Here is a 23,504-nt window from a genome sequence, read left to right on the forward strand (position 1 = left end):
CTTCTTTTTCTAATACATTAGAGACCCTCTTCAATGGTACAATCTTTTCTGTTACTGCTATACAGCTTGCAAAATGGTGATATGCTGGTTATGCTCCGCTGGTTATCTTCCTTCAACCAAGTTTCTGATGTATGCCATCTAATTTCTTTAAAAATATGTTTCTTTCTCCATCTTACTTTTTAAACTTTCACTATGACTGGCAGGGCATCCTGTTTTTCCTAAATCCTCTTTAAACAACAACTGCCCAACTAACTGTTCCTGAATATTTCTTACTTCAATTTTGTCAGCTTCTGCCCCATCCTTCATTTGAGGATGCAGTGATCACTGACATCACCTATAAAGGATGAGCTGTCCCATGATGTGTATTATTTCACCTTGTCAGCTTTCCCCTAATTCTTTGTTTAGAAACTACTGCATAATATCTTGATTTGCATGTCAGCAGCCTGCTTTTGTTTTGGTTTAGAAAACAAAGGATTATTTTATTTCAAACTCTCGTTCATAAATAATCTAAATTGTTTTGTCTGAAGAAGAGGAGGCTCAGGGGAGAGCTTATAACTCTCTACAACTACCTGAAAGGAAGTTGCAGAGGGATGGGGGTTGGTCTCTTCTCCCAAGTGACAGGACAAAAGGAAATGGCCTCAAGTTGTGCCAAGGGAGGTTTAGATTGGCTATTAGGGAAAATTTCTTCACTGAAAGGGTTGTCAGGCATTGGAACAGGCTGTCCAGGGGGGTGGTGGAGTCACCATCCCTGGAGGGGTTTAAAAGATGTGTAGATAAGGTGCTGAGGGACATGGTTTAGTAGTAGATTTGGTAGTGTTAACAGTTGGACTTGATCTTAAAGGTCTTTTCCAACCTAAGAGATTCCATGACTCTATGATTCTAATCTCCCTCTTTGTAATACAACTTTCTGCAGGAAGGTACCTGGAGGTTAAAAGGCCTCGCTGTCTGACAGACGGTGTGGTACTGGCAGCACTTGAGACAATTTTACCATTGGGCTACTGGTCTTTTAGGTTCTATCTGACAGCTTCAGTTTTGCCTCCAGTGCTTGCCTCCTGTCCATCGCACTCTCCCTGGCACCACCCGCCCCACAGCTATCACCTGCCCTCTGGAGCCCCTGGGACTGCTTAGGTGCTTCACCTGATGCACCAGCTGTTCGCAACACACTTCTAGGTCCTGTTTGCATCATCAGGCTCAGCTATCTATACGACTAACACTCCCATTTCCCATCAGCATAGTTTTTATCTTTTTCCACCAGTTTAGAGTCCCATCCTCCAAAGTATCACACAGCCATCATCCTCCAGTCCAGAGGCTGGACTGTGCCCAGTAACACTGGGACTGCTGAGCCTGTAATAGTGGATTCCATGATGCCCCTTCAGGTGCCATGCTTGAGTCTTTCTGCCTCCCTGAGCCTTTCTGGTACTTTGGCCACAGAATGCAGCAACTGCCATGGAGCTGTTTGCAACACCTGACATATTCCACCCACCTCCTCGTAATCACAAATAGGGCACTCGGTGTAGTAACCTGGGAATTTATTTTTCCTGCATATTGGCCTACTTATATCCTCACTCTTTTGGGGTGGGGGAGCAAGGAGGGAACTGTTTTCTCACATGGAGCGATTAATAACTTCTGTTTGGTCACTTCCACAGCCAATAACCTATTTGGGGTGAGGTTTGTTTATTTGATCGATGACAGGGATGGAGAACCTGAAAATCTCTGTTCCCCAACAGCCAGTCTGTTTGCACCTCAGTTCCTGAGCTTTGCTCCACACAGGCTGAAACCTTCTGGTTACCCAACCTTGATGAACTGGGAAAAGCCTGACGGTAGTTTAACACTGTAGGCAAACATCCAGGACAGGACACTACTTGAGTTAAAGGCATTTAAATTTATTAATCTAAACTCTGGAATCCACATTTGAATGAACCATCTATATCAGCAGGTATTGGTCACAACTAAGCCAGCTGAGAGCACAATCCACCTCACCCACAGGAAGTTCCTACTCTAACCTTCACTGACTGCAAAGGCTCGGGCCTCCGATCAGTCATTTTAATGAGATACTTAGTGCCATTTTCAGTGTTTTGGATACCCTGCTGGCCTCCAGCTGCCACTGAAGAAAGGCATAGGTCTCCCATAGGTCCCCTGTCATATCTGCCAGCTGCAGGGAGGTACTCAGGTATCCCACACATATCTGGACCCTGGGATGGGTAACTGAATCAAGCCCTCGACCTCCACTGCCTGTAACAGGTCGTCAAATGTTTAACTCTTACGTAGGTACCTACATTCAGACTATATTTAGGTGACTTCAACTTGAGCTAAATCCCACTCCACCTACTCAGAGATGAGCCTACCTAAAGGAGTGCACCAAATTTAGCCAAATTCAAGTCCCACACCACAATATGCAAAAAGATGGGTTAGCTTTTAAGATACTTACAAAAATTGCTCTGCTGTGATAAACAGGCAACCTCTTTAATATAATTTAAAACTTGCAACCCTTTAAGCACACGTGTAGCAATATGTATCAAGCGAAGTTTCTCTTACACCTTGGCTGGTTGTTATTCTGTCTCCTACAGTAGGATGATTTACTGTCTTGTAACAGCTGTTTTTCTAAAAATGTACATTTCCAATTCTATCTCTAATTGTGATAAAAGCAGACATGCAATGTATTAGGCTTTAGCAAGTAACAAATAAGATACCACTGGTTTTCAGTGCTTGGGTTTAGAATTTCTTTCTATAATAAAGGGCTTTTGTGTTATCAAATTTCACTGTACACGAGCAAACAAAAAACTCTCACATGTTCAAAGACAAGGAAATGCCTTGTGAATTTAAGAGAAAAAGGAAAGAGATCAGAATGTGTGACACCAGTCACTTTATTATTTTCTGCTGGAGCTACTTGACAGCTCTTTGCAACTCCCCTCAAACTTAGAAGCCCATGATATTCCCCACTTGCCTTCAGGGCTTTGATTTCAGCAGCTTTTCCTGCTCAACTGCTATGTGTATTGCAATGAGTCATAGAAGTCACATCTAGCATAATTAATAAGGCTTTGGCTTCATTGTCTCGGAAAGTGGCAGAAACCTTGCTTTGTGTATTTGTCATCCTGTTGCTTATGTTTAGAAGACCAGTTATTTGAAAGCTAAATACCTGGAAAGATACCACTCCCAGGCAGTTGCCTAGGTAACTAATTTCATGTGGTTTCCGAACATGAAATGGAAAGGATAACTAAAAATAAAAAAGGAATCTCTACTCTGTGATGCATAAAGAGCCTCTTTTTTGAAACTAGGTCTGTTATTGTGCAAGTGGTCCTTCTGGAATCAGGGGCTGAGATATCATGTAATCTCAGCAGGGTTGCGGCATTAGATGTTAAGTTTACCTTAATGTCTAATCTGGATCATTAATTATATTGAGATACATACTGCAAGGACACACTCCAGACATGGGTTTTAAAGTAGTTCCCAATCTTTTACTACAACATAAATTAAAAGCAGAATACTGATATAATATATATGTAATATAACTCACTGCTATAATTAGAACTGCTCAACTCTGTTCTTTGGAGAGCACCTCCTGAAGAAAACTTTCATGCTTTACTGAAGACTACAAAATCAGGTGTTAATATGTTCTTATATAAATTAATTTGTAGTTGAGGGATTTTTTTTGAGCAGAATTTGGATATCATTGCAGCTAACACTTAGCTTAGAACCATAGAAGTCAAGTACTGACCAGTAAACACATATATAAATTTAATAAAGAAACAGTGAAAATGCTAGTTCTTAACTTTTCTACTTCAGTCATGGCAAGCCCTGATACAGACACCTTTATTTATTCTCTCCACAGAGAGCAGAGTGAAGGCCCCCAGGAGTGTTTTGTTCACTATTACCAGTCAAAAATATAAAGTGAAAACATTGCTTTTATGTCCAACCATTGCCAGTTAAACATGAATAACTGTTTAGATTATGCTCACAGTGGTCTGAAAGAAAACAAATGATATAAACCCAGGTTCTCCTGCTTCCACCTGCCAAGAAATGTTCAACTAATACTAGATAATGACTTTCTATTAACTCAAGATAGCATTGCATGCTAACAGTAAACAATTGCAGAAAAAATACACAGGGCAGATCAGAGAGTCTGACAGAGAATACTGCTTCCAAAAAGGCAATCTTTTCCAAGAATCTGCCCATCGTGTCTCAGAACCCTGGCTGGGCTTCACTCACCACTGTGTAAGCAACTGCAACTGCATACAGTTCTCTGAAACAAGCTGCTTAATTATTTAAGGCTTGCCTATCTAGGTAGTTAAGCTGAAGGCATGGCAAACAGAAAATTAAAAATACATGTGTGGTGTGGCTATGGTTGGGGTATGAACTCTAGCATAATACACCTTACTTCCTTCATATCCTATTACTATCTTCAGGCAAGTATGTGAATAGAGAGTGGAAAATACAGGAGTGTAGCTGGTACAGAAGAATACACCATAGCAAAGAGAGAAAAATACAGGAGTGTAACTGGTACAGAAGAGTAAACCATACCAATGTCAAACAGTAGATGTGAAAAAGAAGTTTTACATATACACAGCAGGAAAAGCTACCCACGAGAAAGTCATAAAACAAAGCTACCTCGCTGGGTACTACTTCGTCACTGAGGTGTTTTGCACCCTTTCGTGTTCCACACTATCATCTACTACCTGACCAAACTGGGGTATGAAGTTGAGATCTAGAAAGTTAAAAAGACTGGCTCATCTTACCGTTAGATGTTCTCATCTGCCGCCTTCGTCCAACCCGGTCCAGCCCGATGGGGGTACTTTGTGAAAAGGTGAGTGGCCGGAACCTGGCAGAAACAGCTTTGTAAGGGGGTACCTGGTGCGCTGGAACAGGAGGCCGTGTTACAGGCTACAGAGAAAACAGGAAAATCCAGTATTAGCAAAGCTACCAGCAAGTCCAACTGGGCAAAACTCAGGTATGAAGTAAGGTTTCTTCAGACAGTCCAGTTAATTACAGGGGCAGTAAAATCCCCTACTTTGAAGTCGCAGAAAATATTTTACATTACAGTTCTCTGTCACATTAAAAACTCCTCAGCCTTCTCTGCTGGGATCAGACGTGCTCTATAATTTTCATCTTGTGACACTCTGTGCCCCAACGCTCTAGGATCTAACTGCTTTGAGAACAGCCTGCACAATGCCGGCTGGCGGTGGAAACACACATCTGAAAGGAAACCCAAAGTGAAAGAATGATTCTCTGACCAGAAATGCTACAGTTGGAAGTTGTGCTCATTTCCTGTGATGCTGGCTTTCTTCAAATAAATGTACTGGTTTTCAGTAAAACAAACATAGTTTGCAAGACAAACACAATTGTCTAAATGATCCTCTGCTCTGAGGATCCCAGGGGTCTCATTAAAAAGGGGTAATATTAAGTTTACTCATCACTTCATCTAGAAGCCATTTTCCTTCATTCATTTGCTTAATTATGATTACAGAACCTACCCTGGTTTTCTTTGGAAATTGAGTCTAATTTTATGTCGTCCCTGAACAACTCCACGTTGAATGGAGGCTGAATGACCTTGCATAAATTTTCAACATTGAACAGCCAGATTTCAGCATCTGAACTTCAGAGAAACTTGTCTTTACACCTTCTCTCATCTCTCAGTTGTGATTGTTGACAGGTCCTTCCATCAAGTAATCTCAAAGATCGGGGTTGCTTTTTTTAAGATCTCCTGACACTCCACTATGAAACCAACGATTTAGTATTGTTTGAAAATGTTTCCTCACATCTAAGCTGTCAGACCAAAACAAAACACAACTAAGAAGGAATTAGCACTATACTTTTCAAATATTTCTATGGATTTTCAAAGCTTCTAAGAAAAAAATCAGCAAGGTGAAGACCAGTCCTTTGAAAGCCCCACATAAAATACTTCTAGCACATGTATTCCTGCTCCATTAGTCCTTTTTTACATTCCAGCTACAAATTTAAATGTGACTGCCAAAACCCTCTGTGTGTATTATGATTTAACTACAACCTCACCTTTAAACCTCATTTCTTTAGCAATATACCAGGATCCTACCACTGAATAACACCAAAAAGAGTAAGTCTGATACATTGCATCAAATAGGTGATAGAAGTGATGGAAATTACGATATGCAAATAACTGGCTGATTAAGCAACAAAAATACTTATTTCTGGGCAACTAAAATTTTCCTGTAAGGCTTCAGTCTGGATCCCTTCCCCAGACAGAAAGGGATGTGCTGTTACTCTGTGGCAGGCCTGAGAAGGCCATCATTTGGGTTAAAAATGCATCCCCGTTGGGAGTGCTCCATAGTTTTGGTCTTGACCACAGTGATCCAGCAATGGGCTCACTTAACCCCAGCCAGCCCTTGCAGCAGCATCAGAGCATGGAAAGGTTAATCGCCAATAGTTTCCTTGATGCATGTTCCTTTGTTAATTCACTGATGGAACAGGGTTTGAAGTGAGATCAGTTTGTTTTCAGGTGTAAATGAAGGGCTTGGAGAATGTTGAATCACTTTCATGGTAGAGAAAGGGATTTAAAATTTGGCTTGCCAATACTTACTATCCCTTGAAATCCCTATTCTTCTTCACTAAGATAGCCTAGAATTTATAACAATAATTTTCCTCCTTTTTCTTCCTCCAAGCTAAGAAGTTACGAAATTAATTTTAAAGTATCCCAGTTATGTAGGGTTTGAAACTATGGCTTTTGCCTGGGTAAAAGGTTCACTGCCTTCAGCTGGAGTTTTGCTTCAAGATGCAATTTTTCATCAGGGAATTATAAAGAAAAAAAATGTGCAACATACAATAACAATGTTCACATTAAAAATTGCTTTTCACAGGAGACTAAAAATCCTACCATTGTTTCAGCATTTGGTTTCAGTCAGGGGAGTACCATACTCCCTGATGTGGTACTGCACTGGACTTCCCAGCAGGAGATCAAGTAGCACAAGAAAGATCAAGATTCAAATTCAATTAATAACCATTGGAAGTACATTTTTCAAGGATGTAAATACTACTCCTTTTTTTTTGTTGTTGTTGCTTTATCAGCTTGACAGTTGCTCTAGGCTGGAGTCCTCCAGCTTTTCTGGAAAGCGGAAAACACCTGATCAGTGCAATATTACAAAAGCACATGAGCCTGAAGCTCTTCAACCACCTACACGATGGGGCCACGACTACCACCGGAACAGAAAGTTCCTCTACACATTGTACCCATTCAGACCTACCTCCAGGAAAAAAGGAACGATTTTTATCTTGCACGAGTTTTTTATTTCTCAGTCTCTTACCTAGGCAAAGATGGCAAATAAGTATATAGGTACTGCTCAAGTACTCACTCAACCACTCGCTATTTTCTTACAGGCTTCCTCCATTCCACCAGATCAGTTTAGTAGTACATAAATAGGGTGGGGTGGGGTTTTTTTCATAGTTTAGTTTTCTTAGATTCTTTCTTTATTTCATTAATTCCTTAATTTATTACCAAGTTTCCAAAGCTACTTCCTTATTAGTTGTAAGAATTGTTGCTATGCCAGTACGAAGATTTTGAACACCACAGCTCATGCCACAGGTTTTGAACAAGCTTGCTTTTGGAGAATTTGAAATGCTCAATAAATAATGTGTCACTATCATATTGATTGTACTCCTCTGTTCCTCAGGCCCTACACCCTGTCAGGTGACTAAACACACAGTCGTATTACACATAAATCAGCTCTTATACACCAATAAGAGACATAACAACCATTCCAAGAAACAAACCAAGGTTAATTTACAATACGAGAAAAGATTATCCCCAAGTTGGTATCAGTTTTCCATGCTGTTTTGTTTTTTAACAACAAGACAAAGTAATTAGTGACCAGGAAAGCAGAATTGTAAGTACACGATGTCAGCTTGACAGAAGGGAAGTAAGATAAGGAAGCATCCATTCTATTTTCTAGGCTGAAGATAGAGACAAGGAAGTGAAAGGGTCTTTTGCAGTTTGCAGAGAGCGCGTCTCTTATCTTACTTGTGTCAGCAGACCTTCTATATCTTCTGCTGGGCCGTTTCCATAGAAATTGACCCCACCTATTACGGAGATGGGTCTTCTTTTTCGCCCTCTGTGGTAGCCTACTGTATTGCTCTGGATCACAGACCCGATGGAAGCCAGTCCTGGCTGATTTTCTCCATCCGTGCAGCCTGTCTTCTGAGACTCCAACACAACTGCATCTTCTGGTATAGAGAAACTTCTGATTGTCATTTGGCCATAGTCTGAGAGAGGTCTGGGACGAGATCTTTTTCCAGAGCCCCATCTCCTGGGTGTGACCTTTTGTGTGTCTGTCTTTTCTTCATCCTGGGATGCGGACCTCTTCCAGTGGTCATCAGAAACAACCTTTTCAAATGTGAACAAGTCAAATAAGCCACAGAATTTTCGGACACTTTATCATTTGTGAATTTTTCATATGGCAGGTCAACTTAACATTGCTAAAAAGAAAGCGTTACCGTAATAAATATAGTAAATGCAACTGACAATTCAGGAAGAGAGTAACTCTGCAAAGGAAAGACATCGTGATGCTTGTGCAAGGTTAACACCCAACCACCAGCACCCCTTAGGCAAACATAACTAATAACACTGAAATCTCACCTATTACCTCACCAGTACAGACAAGCTGTATCATAAACACTGAACTCACTGAATAATGTCTTGGAAAGACAGCTCCAGCACTCACAGAACATACAAGTAGGAAGCTACATGCAACACTGGTAAAAATAATTCAACCAGCACACTGTGTTTCTGGACTTTCTACCAAGGCCTGTACTGATAGGACATGGGGCAGAGGTTTCAAACTGAAACAGGGTAGATTCAGATCAGATATAAGGAAAAAAATCTTTAAAATAAAGGTGGTCAGGCACTGGAACAGGTTGCCCAGAGAAGCTGTGGATGCCCCATCCCTGGAAGTGTTCAAGGCCAGGCTGGATGAGGCTTTGAGCAACCTGGTCTAGTGGAAGGTGTCCCTGCCCATGGCAGGGGGGTTGGAACTAGACGGTCTTTAAGGTCCCTTCTGACCCAAACCATTCTGTGATTCCATGATATTGCTCTGCTTTACCTCCATTCAGTGATGAAAATAAACGCTAAGGCTGCAGTCTGACTGCTTGCCAATCCCACGTAACTGTAAGCCGAAACCAAAACCGGCAGTCGCACCCCCTCCTACCACTAGCTCACACACTCACACTTGGGTCAGATCTAGAGATTGTGCAGCCATGAGCCAACAGGGTGAGTGAGCTCATCCAGTCTGGAAGGGAGAAGCTCATTTTCCATACGCTTAGGGAGGTTATAGTCATGTGGAGTAGGACCAGAGAGACACCATAACAAAAATAGAGGAAAAATGGATGGTTTTAGGAGGAAGCTTGGAAAATGAGCATGTTGTTCGTATTTAAAAGCACGTGTGGCTCATGGAGGTTAATGCCTACAGGTGTCATAATTGCACTGGCACTGCAGGTATGTAAATAAAACAACCACAACTGAAATTCTTGTCAGAGGAAACACTTCTAAGGATTTCAATGCATTTGGAGTAACACTGCCGTAAACTTTTCTAGCAAACACCCTGCAGTTTTTATTTTGCAAAAAAATACAGCATGTGAAATTTTGTATTCTTTTCCCTCAATTTTCCAAAATCTCAGTGTTTCCTTGGGTTTTCCTGGCTCCTCAATAAGGAACAGAACAGAAACAGGGAGGCAGATGAGTGTCTCTGGCCTGGGTAGCAGTCTGCATGAACACCTGCTGGAGTGAATGGCAAACTCCAAAGCATTGCTGAGGAAGGGAACCCTGCCCCAAGTTCTCATACAAATTAAGAACTGATTCTGACTTTTTTTGCTAAAAAAATCAGCGTACTTCTTTATTAGGACATCTTTCGACTACCGAAGTGCATTTCTGACAATGTTCAAAGCTAATAAACATTAAAAAAAAAAAGAGAGGCATCATTTTGTCTGCATTTTGCTCACCTGTTTCAGACCAGATGAAGGCACTTCAGGCACTGCATATTCAAAGCAAACACGCAGCCTAGAATCAGCCTCTTACTAGGATGCCTGTGAAAGAGGACTTATCTTCTGCCACCTCCTTCTCCACCCACCAGTTTCAACCAGGCCAGTGCAACTCCAGTGAGCCTTTTTCTGAAGGCCACCTGATACAGCGGGCAGATTTCCCTTTTTATTTGAAAGACAGCTTAAGACAAATTTCCCCGTATGAAAGCACTTCAGCTGGTAGGCAGTTATTAAACAGTCAGCATTTTAACACGATTACTGCAATCGAGGCATGAAAAATGATCAATGCCATACATTGCTCTACATTCAATTATTTCACTTAAGGCATGAGATTTATTCTAATTAGACCACTTCCATAAATTCTGATTTCTATGGCGTCACACCTGCCACTCAAGCATGCTTCAGCTTCTCTGCAGGTCTGAGCTCAGGATCAGTTTTAATAGTATAAGTGATTCAGTAGAGAGTGACTCCCTGGCTGGAGCACCGACACAGCTTCAGCAAAGCTATCCCTTCAAACGGTCCCTCCGAGGTCAAAACAGCAAAATCACAGGTTAAGTAAGGTTCTTACCTCAGAATCAGACACAGGCAAAGGATCCCCACATATGCAGTGGCTGAGAAAGGAGCTCATGAGAGCCATTTTACGTTTTTGGTTTGCAGTCTTGTCCGTAAGAGCTACAAACGTGAGCACACTCTCTGAGTAACCAGGCAGGCGAAGTTCATCCCACCATCCTGTACTTTTAGACTGAGGGAAGGACACGTCACATGTCATCTCCTAATCTGCTTTTTACACCCTTATCTTGAGCAATAACATTTGCAAAGAGAGGACTGTTCTCCTCCTGCAGCGCTCCACCTACAGTAGTGATCCAAATGACAGCAAGATTAATCTCTGCTGTGCAATAAACAATGCTGAAGGACGTATATTTTTAGGCCAAGATCTACAAACTGCACTGAAGAATACTAATAAAACAGAAAACTTAATCCTCCAATAGCAAAAATCAGAGGAAACCAGACTGATAACCTCACATTCCTCTAAGTGACCTACTAAAGCAGGACCTGATCAAGTGGCTGCTCACTAATCGGAATAAAATATCCAGCCCACATCTCACAGGCTCCAGCACTGCAGTTACTTAAGCAGAAGTGTGATTCTTGACATAAATGAAAAAATTCTGAGTAAACAGTTTAGCTCCACTTGTCATCAGCTTTATACGGGTACAGCACCACTGACCTCAAAGGACCTCCTCTTGATTAATCCCCTATAAGTGAAATCAGGTTTATGTTCTACAATTATTATCGGTAGCATCTACAGACACGAGTAGAGCTATACACAGCACTTCATATGGAATGAAAATCAAAATGTCATGCACGGACTCATGCATTATAAGTGCTGGTCAAAAACTTCAAGGAATTTCAAGATTTCTGAGAAAAGTCTAAGCTGCATCCACACTGGATTTCCTAAGATTCACACCTGCTAGTCCAGCAACAGCACAGGAACACCAATGCTAGCAATCAAGTTTATCCATTTTGTCTTTTAGGCTGCACCCTAGGTTAGGTATCTCCTGAGACTGCAAACACAACAGCTATACTTACTTATTCTGATGCAAAAAAATTAGTTGTATCTGGGCAGGTAAATTCCTACAACAGCATATTAGTTAAATCATTGTATTTCAACTATTTTCCTTTTTTCCTGACAGCAGTACATCTACAAATACAACCATTTAAAATAAACATTTACTTTGATCCAGGCTACATTTTTATTTGCTTTGTTCCCACATAATACATCCCTCTTAAGGTGGGATTCAGCTCCAGATTCCCACATCTGAATTTTAATATTTGCCATGGAGGTGTCTGTATGTTAGTTAGATGTTAAAGTCATCATTGTAGCCTGTAGAAATTTGGGGTGGGATTTTGTTGCCTGAACAAAGGCACCCCGGGCCATTTCAAAGGTCCTAAGGGACCCAAAGCATCTCCACGTGCCATGCATCATGCAGGTCTGACACAGGACCGAAGGGAGGCAAGGGCCACCCAGAAGCAGCCCCTGAAGACAACGGGGAACCAGGCAGGGCACCTCCAGCAGCACTGGGTGCTTACGTTCAGACAATCAAGTAGAGCCCCCAGACGAGTGTCAGCCAAGCCTACAGAGCACTACGGGCAGGAATTGGGTGCCAAACCTGACTGCAGGTAGATGTCGATGAACTACAACCACATTCCCAGGAAACCCTGCAAGGTCCCCAGCTCCAGCAAGGCACAGCTTCCCTGCAAGGTGCTTTCCAGCTGTGTGCAGCCGTCTTGGATACCTGCCCCTCATTGCACCTGACAGCTATTTTCAGGTAACTGGGCTCAGCCCTAGGTGCCAGGCTCAGGTGTGCTCTTTAGGGTGTGCTCCCCAGGGCCGCTGGCTGCACCGACCAGGAGCTTTCCCAGGCTGCTCCCAGTTTGATGACTACACCACGGATCTGAGCTCCACCAGACAAAATCTCTCCTATGCCTGTGCCCAGCCTGATTTCCCAATCCAGGCACAGCAGCTTCAAGGACTTGATCATGATCTCACTCAACTCGACCTGGCACTGATATACAACCTTGTTGCACTTAATGGCACCTGACTGCTGTTGGCATTCTTGTTACTCATTAACACCAATGTAAGCAACATCAGCATCGGGTGTTTAGCCACTGAAATCTTACCTTAGCTGTTACAGCCAGACTAGAACCAGGTTCTGCAACTATTACTCAGACTACAGTACATATTTGATAATTTCAACACCTCAAAATTGTCTTCAGAGGGAGCGCTGCCCAAGGAGCATGAGATCTGATCGGTACAGCCAGTACTCATAAAAGTGTTGCTTATACAGATGCAACTTTTATCAGAGAAATGGCAAAAAATTTCCAGTACCCACAATTGCCTGGCAGGACTTTTGCTGGCATGTTATAATACCCATGAATAACCCTCCATCCTATACCTGACCTCACTCTCCACTACGGAAAAAGCCCAAACGAAGGCTGACCCAACACAGCCTACTGTTGGTCAGCTTGCTGCTGTTGGCACGCTTGTGAGGGCTGACATACAGCTGCCATCATGACGGCAAAAGGAAAACAATCCCTGGGTGATTTTTTGTTAATGTGTCTCTGCCAATAAACTTCCTAATCAAAATAAAATCACTGCTCTATAAAGATGTTGATGTCCGTGTACACTGCTGAGGCTCCCTGCCCATTCATCTGGTAGGTGCCTCCTGGATGTCCAACCTCGCTGGTCTCCAGCGCAAAGAGCATCCTACCCCCTGCCCTCTGCCAAAGCAGCAGCTGTACCATAGGGCCACACCGACAGGCCGCTGCTGCCCAGGAACCCCCAGAGAGGCTGATGCTCAAGGGTGTTATCATAGCTGTTTTTCACCAAAGCAACTGGCTCCCTTCTGACTTTTGAGGGGTTTTTTTTCTGTTTTAATTTAGCTCCACAATAAGTTGCATGGCTTCTTGTTTTGGTATCTCCGTATTTTTGAGCTGCCTGGCTGAAATGCAACCTTGCTAACTACAGCACAGCTGTCTTTTTCTAATACACAGAAAGGTGATAATCAAAATCTATTCATGCCTTTGCAAGAAGTGCATATTCATTTCCAAATGCAATGTATAAAAAGGTGTGATAAACGAAACAGATAGTAATTCTGGATGAGAATAAATTACAAAGAAAGCCTGAGTAGGCTGAGAAGTATCAGAACACGATTACTGTGTATTTTCAGTGAAAACCCGTGATGGATGTTCAGATATTCTTTGTAAATCACAAGGCTCACAAGCAGAAACGAATATCTATAGGGAAAAATCACAGCATTTGTGCTATTCCATGAGACATCTCTGTTTTGTACACATTCCTACGTGCGTTTAGAAGTCTGTAAAAAATGTACAAACTTCTTACGCTAGCAATGACAGCTATGTGCCAGTATTATGATCAGTTACTCTTAATTAGCTGATATTTCTGTATAACACAGTAGCTGCCAAATGCTAAGAACCCTATTGATATTAGAATTTTTCAATTCATATAAGCTAGCAGAACTGTAAAGGACCAAGTGATCATGAACTAGTGGTCATAAATTATTTTATCACCTTCACTTAAGAGAGTAAAAGTCTGGACAACATGTCTCCACCCCGGTACATGATAAAAGGCAACCTTTGCACTTTTTCTTCTTGCTAAATAGCAGTGGGGGAGCATTAGTTGAGGTTCATTTATCATCACTACTATCTGAGGTCAGAAGCTTGTTTTATGTTTCAGGGACATGGTCAATATTTTTATTTGCAAAGTGTTGTGACAGCCATAGAGATTATGAGACTCTGGATACAATACAGCCACCACATTACTGTGCCTTGTAATATGGTACAATCAACCCCAAATAGCAACACAAATTACTGTGCTAAAAGACTCATTTTGGATGTTTTAGAAATTGGAAAAAAATTATATAATTCTACTCTTGGGATTCGTTGACACCAAAGCAATTGTGGTGTTTTAACTAAAAAATACACCTGTAAAACCACATTAAAAGATCAGGCTATACAGACACAATCACAAACAAAATTTGGCCATATATCTCTAAGGCCTTTTTAATGTAGGTTTGCTTCCTTTAACCTGATCCTTGAAAGCCTGCTTACCATAATCAACAAGTATAATGCTTTCCCTCTCAGCAGTGTGCCTTACCAAGATTAGCGAGTTCACCTTCGTAATATCCACATTACACAGATAAGGAGCAGACATAAAGCAGTTAAGTCATGTAAGTCACGGAGGAAGCATAGGGCTGAACTGGAAATGACAAGCAGATCTCATGACTCTCAAATCTGTTCTTCAGCCTCAAGGATTTCCTTCGTCCTCTCCTCTAACTCATTTCCAAAACCAAACCAGCTAAATTCCTGCCATTCAGGAATTTGCAGGGAAATGCATCTGCTTTGCAGAAATAATCTCATCAATCATATAAAAATGCAAACGTGCTGAAACCAGAAAACTGTTTCCACTACTTTTCTGGTGACTGGTCTTCGGGGATGGCTGGGTGATGCTCAACGCTGTCCCTTCTTTACTTCAGCATCTGAACTGGAACAGCAAGCATGTATTGTACAGGAAAGGAGTATTCATATCCTCCACCTCTTTTTAGATGTATAAGCATTAATAAACCCTAAATAAATCTTTAATTTCTAAATTGACTCAGAACATGCCAGAACAAGCAACAGGACTAAAAAAAAAAACCTTTTCCTTTTATTTGGCAAAACAAGCAACTTTTTCCAGGCTGTCTTTGTAACATCCGCTGGCGAACCTCAAAAGCCAGATGTTAACTACAGGTTGAATGTGGAACTTTATGCCAACAAAGCAAAACATAAAAAGCCATAGGCCATTGCAGCTCTTCAGTGTCTCTTGAGGCAGAGGTCCTCTGGTTCCCCCCTCTCCACAGCCTTCCCGAGCAAAGCCTGATCATCCCTGCCCAAGCCCAGCAGCCAGCAGGTCCCAGCAGCAGTCACAAAATCCAGCTTGCGTGGGGTGCTGCTGCCCTGGACAACGCTACATCTGCAAACTATCACTTCCTACAGTAAGAGCGAGGCTGCTGTGGTTGCGCTCGGAGTAGGAAGAGTCGAGGCTGCTGTGCTCGGTCTCCTCCGGCGCTCAGCCAAACTCCCACCCTGCCACAGCATCCGGGTACCACGAGCCACACAGCAGCCTCCGGATGCCAGAAAGGGAAATGCAGGTGGCTCTGAGGAAACTGCAGCTGCCTGTGCTCAATGTAGACATCACAACCTCCTAGCGTCAAGATGGATTTTCAGTGCTGATAACTCAACACCATGTTCCATGTAAAAACCGAATTATATAGCCACAAGCGCCGTTCCACTCTCTGGGGTACTATTACTCCCGATCCCAAGGCGAGCAGTGCCTTGGGTATTCCTGAGGTGTCAGAGGATAGCTACAGCAGACTCAAATCAGACACGCTGGAAAGGCAGAGGAGCACATATGCAATATGGAAAAGGAACAGCTTGCCCCAGCCTAACTGCAGTGGAGTCCATTTGAACTGCCCCTTTGAGCATCCAGACCCTTTTGCAGGGATAACAACCACCCCTGGATTACTCTACTAGTTTTCTGGAATGGCCAATTTTATTCAGCACTACAGTTACTCAACCTAAAATTTAACCTGATCCAGAATACAGATTACTGTCACCACTGCCTTGTTTTTCTTCTTCCTAGTAGAGTATACAGCAACGAATGATTACAGGCTGTACGGAATGGCAGACAGCTCTGCTGCAGTGAGTTGGAGGAGGTTTTTGCTGCGATGGGAAGATACACGTGTCCTTTCAGGGCTCCCTTCTGCACCACTGCAGGTTGGGTTTCTAGCAATGCACAGTGGTTTCTCGTTTAGCTCTGGACCAGAACTCTTGGAAACTGCTTTTGGAGCAGCTGTTAAGGGTGGAGATACCGTGTGATCGTATCTTGACGTGCAGAGTAGTTCAGAGTTTAGCATAAATCCAACATCACTCTGTCTAATTGAAATCTCAGTTTGCCATAAAAGATGCTGTTGAGCGCCTGTTACAGTGCACTGCTGCTCTGCCCCCACAGCGCTCGGGAGCTGGCAGGAGGTACCAGGGATGCCCATCCACAGCTCCTGGCTGCTGCATGCTCCTTGTGGGTATTGACCACATCCAGCCATCACCCTCAGCTGATGTTGGTCCATCAACATTTTTAAGCAAGAAATAGGGAGGATGAACAGTGAGGGCACAGCTGAATCCCCTCAGTATTCCCACCCATACAGCTCTTCTTCCTCTTCTCCTCTGTAAGATGTCCACCAAATTAAGCCATCTCTGCTCAATATTCAGAGACCAGAAACCTGCATTGGGAAAGCCAACGGCTGAGCACCGGGGGATTGCATGATGTGGATCAGTTGGGACCACTGACTTTCACATGGCACAAACATAAATGAGTCAACAGACAGGTCTTACAGCACTTAAAATACAGTCTGCAAACAAAATGTGACTCAACCCTAATTACAGCAGAGTTACCTCTTCGTATAATTTATCATTCACTTATAGTCATGAAGATAAGGTATTTAAAGTAATAAAAAGTCTGGTGTTCTGTGAAGCCAGATGCCAGCAAAGCAACTTAAGTAGCAGGTCCTCTAAGAGCTTATGAAAGACTAGATGAAATGTCAAATAACTTGGTCTTTTCTGTAACAAATTCCCAACACTGTTTTGTTTAGGCAACCTGACACATGCCAGTCCAAAGCAAAGGGTTTCAGTTTTTGTTATTTACAGTGACATGGGGCTCCTCTTCAGGAAAGTAAAGACTCTGCGTAACAGTCCAAATACAAACTTGTACTTAACTGTTTCCTGATGCTATTCGAAAGCAACATACTGAGCATAAATGACAGTGGCATAAAGCAGAGTCTGGGAAAGCATGGGCTGTCACAGACGAGCTTTGGTGACTCACGCCTCTGTAGCTTAAGAAGTGTTGAGGCATGAATCCAGGCTGCACTTAATTAGCTCTTCCCTGGGAAGCAACCTCTGGCAGGGCCAACAACCAAGAAGGCCGAACGCATCCCCTGCTCCAGTCCAAATCCTGCATTTTGGTGAAACCAACAAAGTGACAGGATGTCAGGACTGAATCATGTGGCAGAAAATCCCCCAAACATCGATTCAGGTGAACAGATAGACACCCTTGTGTGAATCTGCAAAATCAGCTTTACAGCGTCAGGGAAGCGCAAGGTAGAGACGTTTAGTTTCCACATTTGGGAAAATACAGAGATGGACCAAGTTCCACAGACTTCATTTGCCAGCTAATCTACTAGATGAGTGGGTAAAGGAATGAGCTAGTTTTGCTTCCAGCTATGGCAGCCAGTCCTGAAAGGAGAACACGTTTGAGCCTGATCGCTTTGTACCTTGTAAGCTTTGTACTGAAACGATGTCTCCAAGCCACAGGGATTTTAGTGGCTGTACTGGAATATGTGCTGGCTTTTACATGAAATCCACACAGAAAAGAAGATGCATGGAACAGGAAAACAGTGCAGTGTATACAAAGTCTTAAAAATTTGGGATTTGCATGGCTCAGCACTACATCTCAAGTGATCGTTGAGAAGGAACCAAGCGCTTGACTGTATGTAACAGGAACAACCTGCTGGGTGGGTACCGTTCTGTAACACAGAGGTGTAAGGTAGAGTTAAAAAAGAACTGTAGTCAAAAGTTCAAACCCCAATGACCTCACCGTGTGAGTATGCAGCATTCATAAAAGTGCCTGCAGGCTGAATAAGCTCCAATTAAAAAATAACCTGGCATAAGTATCTTTGGTACCAAGCTAACCCCACGCTGAGGGAAGCATGCTGTAAGGGTGGAGAACACGAGCAATGAAACCCTCCAAAGGAATGGCATGGAGAAACCATACCCCTCTCCCTTTCTGTAGCCTCTCCAAGTGCCACAGCTTTTGGGTTGTGTAGGGGATGAGGAACAGGCGTGGAAGAAACAGAGGACAGAGTTTACACCCCTTGAATAGTAAGACAGAGGTAAACCCTGTCCTGCATAGCTCCTGCTTCCAATCCACAGCCACTGCCTCCAAAATCTTTGCTTTTTTGGATCAGAAGAGAGATCTGGATGCAAGCTGCAGCATTTGGGTGGCCACGGTTGTTTTGCCATACACAGAGGGCTCTAGGCAGTGCTCACAGCAGAGGGATGGACTCCCAGCAGGCAAGGAGTCCATCCCCTGGCCACCACTTCCTCAGTCTCCCGCAGGGCTCCATCCCACACCGGCCACCTTCCGACTACACAAACCCGGAGCTGCCACCAGTGCACGCTCCATGTTTTAGGCAACTGAAGTGAGCGCTAAAAGGCACTCACAATTAACCTAAAATATGATATAATATAACGAGAAAGTTCAAATTGCACGCTAGATAGTAACAGAATGTCGTGTTAAAACTAAAACTGCAGTAACTTTTATCCACCCAATGTGCACATTCATTTAGAAACTGTACTGGTTTGTCGCGAGCCAAGAGGAGGGACAAGTTGAACTTCTCCTGGGCCATGATCACAGATCACCACTAGATGGTAGATGAGCAGCATTAATTCTCCTTCCATTTCATTCCCGAGAAACACAACTGTCATGCGCCGACAATAGGGCTCTCAGCTCTCCTGGCTGCGTGAAAGCATCCCCTTGCGTGAAGAGTTTTGGAAAAGACGGATGGCAGGGGCAACTCTGAGTCTCCAGAAGAGGAATAACCTCAGAGCCCCAGTATTTATACACACTGGGATTATTTTTCCAATCTCACCATAGCTGCAAGCACAACAGTAAACAAACTCACTTTTTCTCCAGCAGAAGGACAATATTGATAAGCTCTGTAACTATTTAGTTAGTTTCCAAAATCCATGCCAGACGTTTAGAAGTAAGACACCTTCACAGACATTATGAGGCTTTACAGCATGAAGGGCTGAAGTCTGTGCAGATGCAACAATTGCCTTTGTTTATCTCCTACCTAAGGTATAAGATGCTTTTAGTCAAACTGAGGTGGTTTAAAAGATACGTCAGCTTTATTTTGTAAATGGTTTCCATACTCATACAGATCCAGAGGGATTTTTGCCTCAGTGTATTTTTCCCAATGAGCAGCAAACCTTTCTCTGCTGCCTCATCCCCAGTAGCTCAAAACCACATTACCGCACGCTGCTGGGGCTGAGGTGAACCCCACCTCGGGTGGGTGCGGGATATGTACGACAGCTCTTCACCAACACACTAGTAGCAGCACACTCAGCCTGGCATGTAAAGTACTGCTGTTTGAAATTTGCAGGCAAATAAATACCCAAATAGTTTACTCTCAGCATGGCCATCGCTGTACAGTGAAAACATGGGATACAATCCAATGCTTAACCCTCTGCACTGTACCTTTCACGCCACACTGCTCTGCAAGTACTACCATGTTCTGCCAGGCTTCCGCAGGCCAAATGTTTTACACTGAATCAATGCCACTTTCCAGTATACAGGCTCTTCAGAGACTGTTCAGCTTGGAAGGAAACACAGCCAGACCCTGCTTAGGCTGGTAAAATCAGACAGGAGCACATGACAAGGTGGTATATCTGCAGGGTGCAATAAGCTGCCCTTGAAAACACGGATGAATAGCTTTGCTGCCAAAACTGTCTTTGGTATTAATGCACAAAGAAAAAATAATTTGATGTTAGCATCCAAAGAGAATATATTAAAGGAAATAATTGCTATAAACATATTTTAGCAATAACAAGCTGCAAAAGCCATTAGTATTCAGGTTATTTTGCATTGTTTGCATTGTTTTGCATTAATAAAGACAAAACCTTTTATTTATATATGTGTGTGTGTGTGTATACACACACAACGTCTAAAGGATTTTGCTTGCTTTCTTACCTCTTCCTTTTTCTCTTCAGCACCAGAGGCTAAATTGAGGCTCAGCTGAGAGTGACTGCTTATGCCACTGTCTTCATTTCCATCATCATAATACACAGTTTGCACCGAGTCCTGGAAACAAACAGGATTCCTGCCCAGCTTCAGCCCCGGTACCTCGCCTTTCTCCTCACTCTCCGACGAGCTCAGAGACAATGTGCTGTGGTGGTTTGAGCACTGGAGATTCATATTGCACTTGACCTTCTCTGCAGTGGGACTTTGAGGCTTTGGAGTAGTCGGCCTGACTGGAATGTGAGGGTTTTCAGCTTCGTATGTAAACTGCTGGGTAGCTTTTGGTTCATCCGAGTCCGAATAAAACACTTCATTGGGAAATGGACTGATGTCGTTCAGCGTTGGTGATAAGCTATCAGAGTCTGGGATACCTGATGACGTCCCGAGGCTTCTGTCTTCAGAAACAGCTACATTAATTTCAGCCTCTTTATTCTGAGCAACTGTGGGGCTTTGCAGACAAGGTGTTCCCGGCAAGGAAGAGTCTGGGCTAGATAACGGGGAGGTGCATCTCCTTCTGTCGTGATCCGTACTGCTGGAAACCCTGCGGGAGTAGTCATCATGCAGTCTGCTGTTTGGCCTTGTTCTCTGGGACTGCTCAGTGGGAGAAGCAGCAGCATTCTTGGGGCCATCCTTCTTCCATGCAGCATCCGTAACGTTACTGACAAGTTTCAAAACTCGGTCAAAATCCTTTGCCCTGATAGGGCTCTTCCATCGCTTGGATCTCGTCTCGGTGTTCCCACCAGTTTTGTCCAAGTCAGCAGAAGTCACACTCACAGTCCTTGTTGGCATCTGTTTTTCATTTGCAACCTTGAGGTCGGCAAGGTTGGAGGTGGACTTCCGTTTGAATGAGCTTTTTTTCAGGAAGTTCAAATTATCCGAACTTTTGCTTCTCCGATAAATGATCCTGTTGTTTTCAGAGTCTTTCACCAAAATCTCACAGACCTTTGGCTCTGCAATGACAGGTGACGTTGGCCTTGTGCAGTTGTGATGACTCTGAACTTTGTCTGTGTCTAGCAGGTTTATGCGGCCAGCACCATAAGCCCGCCTGATGCTGCGTGAGCGATGAGTATTCCTCAGGAAAGACTCATCGCTCTCCTCTGCATCGGAGCAGTCAGAAGCCACACCATCCACTGCATTCTGGAAATCATGCAGCGGCCCTGAATAGGAATACCTGTTAGTCTGAACTGTCACCACTGCCCCATTCGAACCATGTTTGCTTACGCCGTTCTCATTTAAGATGTCTGAGCATTCCCTTGATTGAATTCCTTGGAGAACCGAAGATTTCAACTTCTTGAAAGAACCCATTTTTCTGATAGAAGACAAGGCATTCCACGTGGATGAGTTGCCCATCAAAACCAGAGAACGAGGCCTGTCAGAGCTGGAATTAGCCCGTTTCCGAGGGGTGGTGAAAAAGCGCATGATTTTGGAAGGGCTGACCTTATCCTCTTGAGTTTCCTCCTCATGGCTGTTGCTGGTGCTGTATCCCCCATTATGACTGACACAAGTAGTCTGGTTTTGGGGCTCTTTATTATCCATAACTATACAAGTAACGGTGGTGCCATTTCCACAGCCATTGGGAAATGTTGTCATGCTCTCGATGCTGTAGGCATGGAGATAGAGGCTGGGGTAGCTTGGAGCGAAACTGCTGTCTCCACCAGCCGACCTCGCTGCCTCTCCTTCATCTGCTGCACCTTGGTTTGTCCTGTTTTCACGTCTACTGGGTGAGTCGAGCTCCTCAGGTTGCACTGCCTGCATCAGGAAAACAAAAGCAACCGTTAGGGAAATTTCCTTACAAAGTCTCCAAGTAAAAGAAGTTTGAGCCCCAGTGCTGGAAATTAAGGCATGCACGAAATTATGTCCTTCTTTTTCAACAAAGAAAGGTGTGTTGCAGTGGTGAGGTGAAGACATTCATAACTCACTCACAGTATAACTGCATTCATTAGCAATTTAAGAGACCAGAATAATTTCAATATGTACTTGTTTCTCTAGTGCTTAATAAGCTAATAAATTCAGTACGACTACCACACCCACCTTCCATCACTAAATATAAGACACACTTAGAATCATAGAATGGTTTGGGTTGGAAGGGACCTTAAAGACCATCTAGTTCCAAGCCCCCTGCCATGGGCAGGGACACCTTCCACTAGAGCAGGTTGCTCAAAGCCACATCCAGCCTGGCCTTGAAGACATCCAGGGATGGGGCATCCACAGCTTCTCTGGGCAACCTGTGCCAGTGCCTCACCACCTTCTCCATGAAGAATTTTTTCCTGATGTCCAATCTAAACCTCCCCACTTTCAATTTAAACCCGTTACCCCTTGTCCTGTCACTACAGGCCCTTGGAAAAAGTCCCCCCCAGCTTTTTTGTAGGCCCCATTCTTAGAGAGAGAAACCCCCAACAACAACAGTCCATTCTTCCTCCCCACTGAACCCCCAGACATGCGAGAAGTTTTCATTCACAAAACTGAGGACGGCCATCAAGTGCCACCTAATCCTCAAACAGTAGGCAAAGAAGAGGAAAACAGGTATTTTTTCCTACACTTGCTGCTGTTGCAAAGCTGCAGGACACTCGACTGTCTTGTCTGTTCCCAGCAGGTAAACCTCAGTTACATCAAGTGCACAGCAAGGTATTCTTCCCTAGCAAATGAAAGCAAGATTCGCAAGTCTGTAAAGCCAAAAGTCAGCCTACACTATCTCGACAGTGCAATGGAAACTTGCATTTGGAAGCGACCGGAGTCTCTGTGACTGGGATGTGCTGTATAAAGGGATGCAGCAGCCCAAACCACACTCCGGAGCTTGGGAAAGCCGTGTGTGGACTGCCAAGCCTGCCCGGGCGGGGGTCTTGGCACCACCGTGCCCTGCAATGCCCGGAAACCACTGGGATGCCCAGTCCAAAGCTGGTCCCATCTTAAAAACCAAGGTCACAGCACGGTTCTCTCTGCAAGGGCCAGTGGGGTCTTCACAACCGCGCCGCTGCCGCAGGGGAGCAAACGCACAGCGGTGCGGGAGGGAGAGGCAGCCCCGGCCCCCGGGGACCAGCGGGGATGGGGGGTGGCCCCTGGCAAGTGGCGAGGCAGAGGACCGGCGGCAGAGCCCCCTCCC

The 23,504-nt window shown here is 43.8% G+C and overlaps 1 protein-coding gene across 2 annotated transcripts in view; it reads right to left on the reverse strand.

Moving 5' to 3' along the window:
- Nucleotides 1-22,023, reverse strand: part of SPATA13 (spermatogenesis associated 13) — a 41,868-nt gene extending 19,845 nt beyond the window's left edge. Inside the window, exons 1-4 of one of the 2 annotated variants that reach the window (XM_010149244.1) lie at nucleotides 20,357-22,023; nucleotides 10,787-10,792; nucleotides 7,985-8,347; nucleotides 4,734-4,878 (exon numbers count right to left, since the gene is read on the reverse strand). In XM_010149244.1, the coding sequence (XP_010147546.1) occupies nucleotides 4,734-4,878; nucleotides 7,985-8,347; nucleotides 10,787-10,792; nucleotides 20,357-21,994 (2,152 nt within the window). In that variant the 5' untranslated portion in view covers nucleotides 21,995-22,023. The remainder of the gene's footprint in view (nucleotides 1-4,733; nucleotides 4,879-7,984; nucleotides 8,348-10,786; nucleotides 10,793-20,356) is intronic. The other variant, XM_010149245.1, reaches the window with a different exon arrangement.
- Between the last annotated feature and the right edge of the window lie 1,481 nt (nucleotides 22,024-23,504).

Source organism: Eurypyga helias, unplaced genomic scaffold (genome assembly GCF_000690775.1).
Source record: "Eurypyga helias isolate BGI_N326 unplaced genomic scaffold, ASM69077v1 scaffold5013, whole genome shotgun sequence".
NCBI classification, from domain to species: domain Eukaryota; kingdom Metazoa; phylum Chordata; class Aves; order Eurypygiformes; family Eurypygidae; genus Eurypyga; species Eurypyga helias.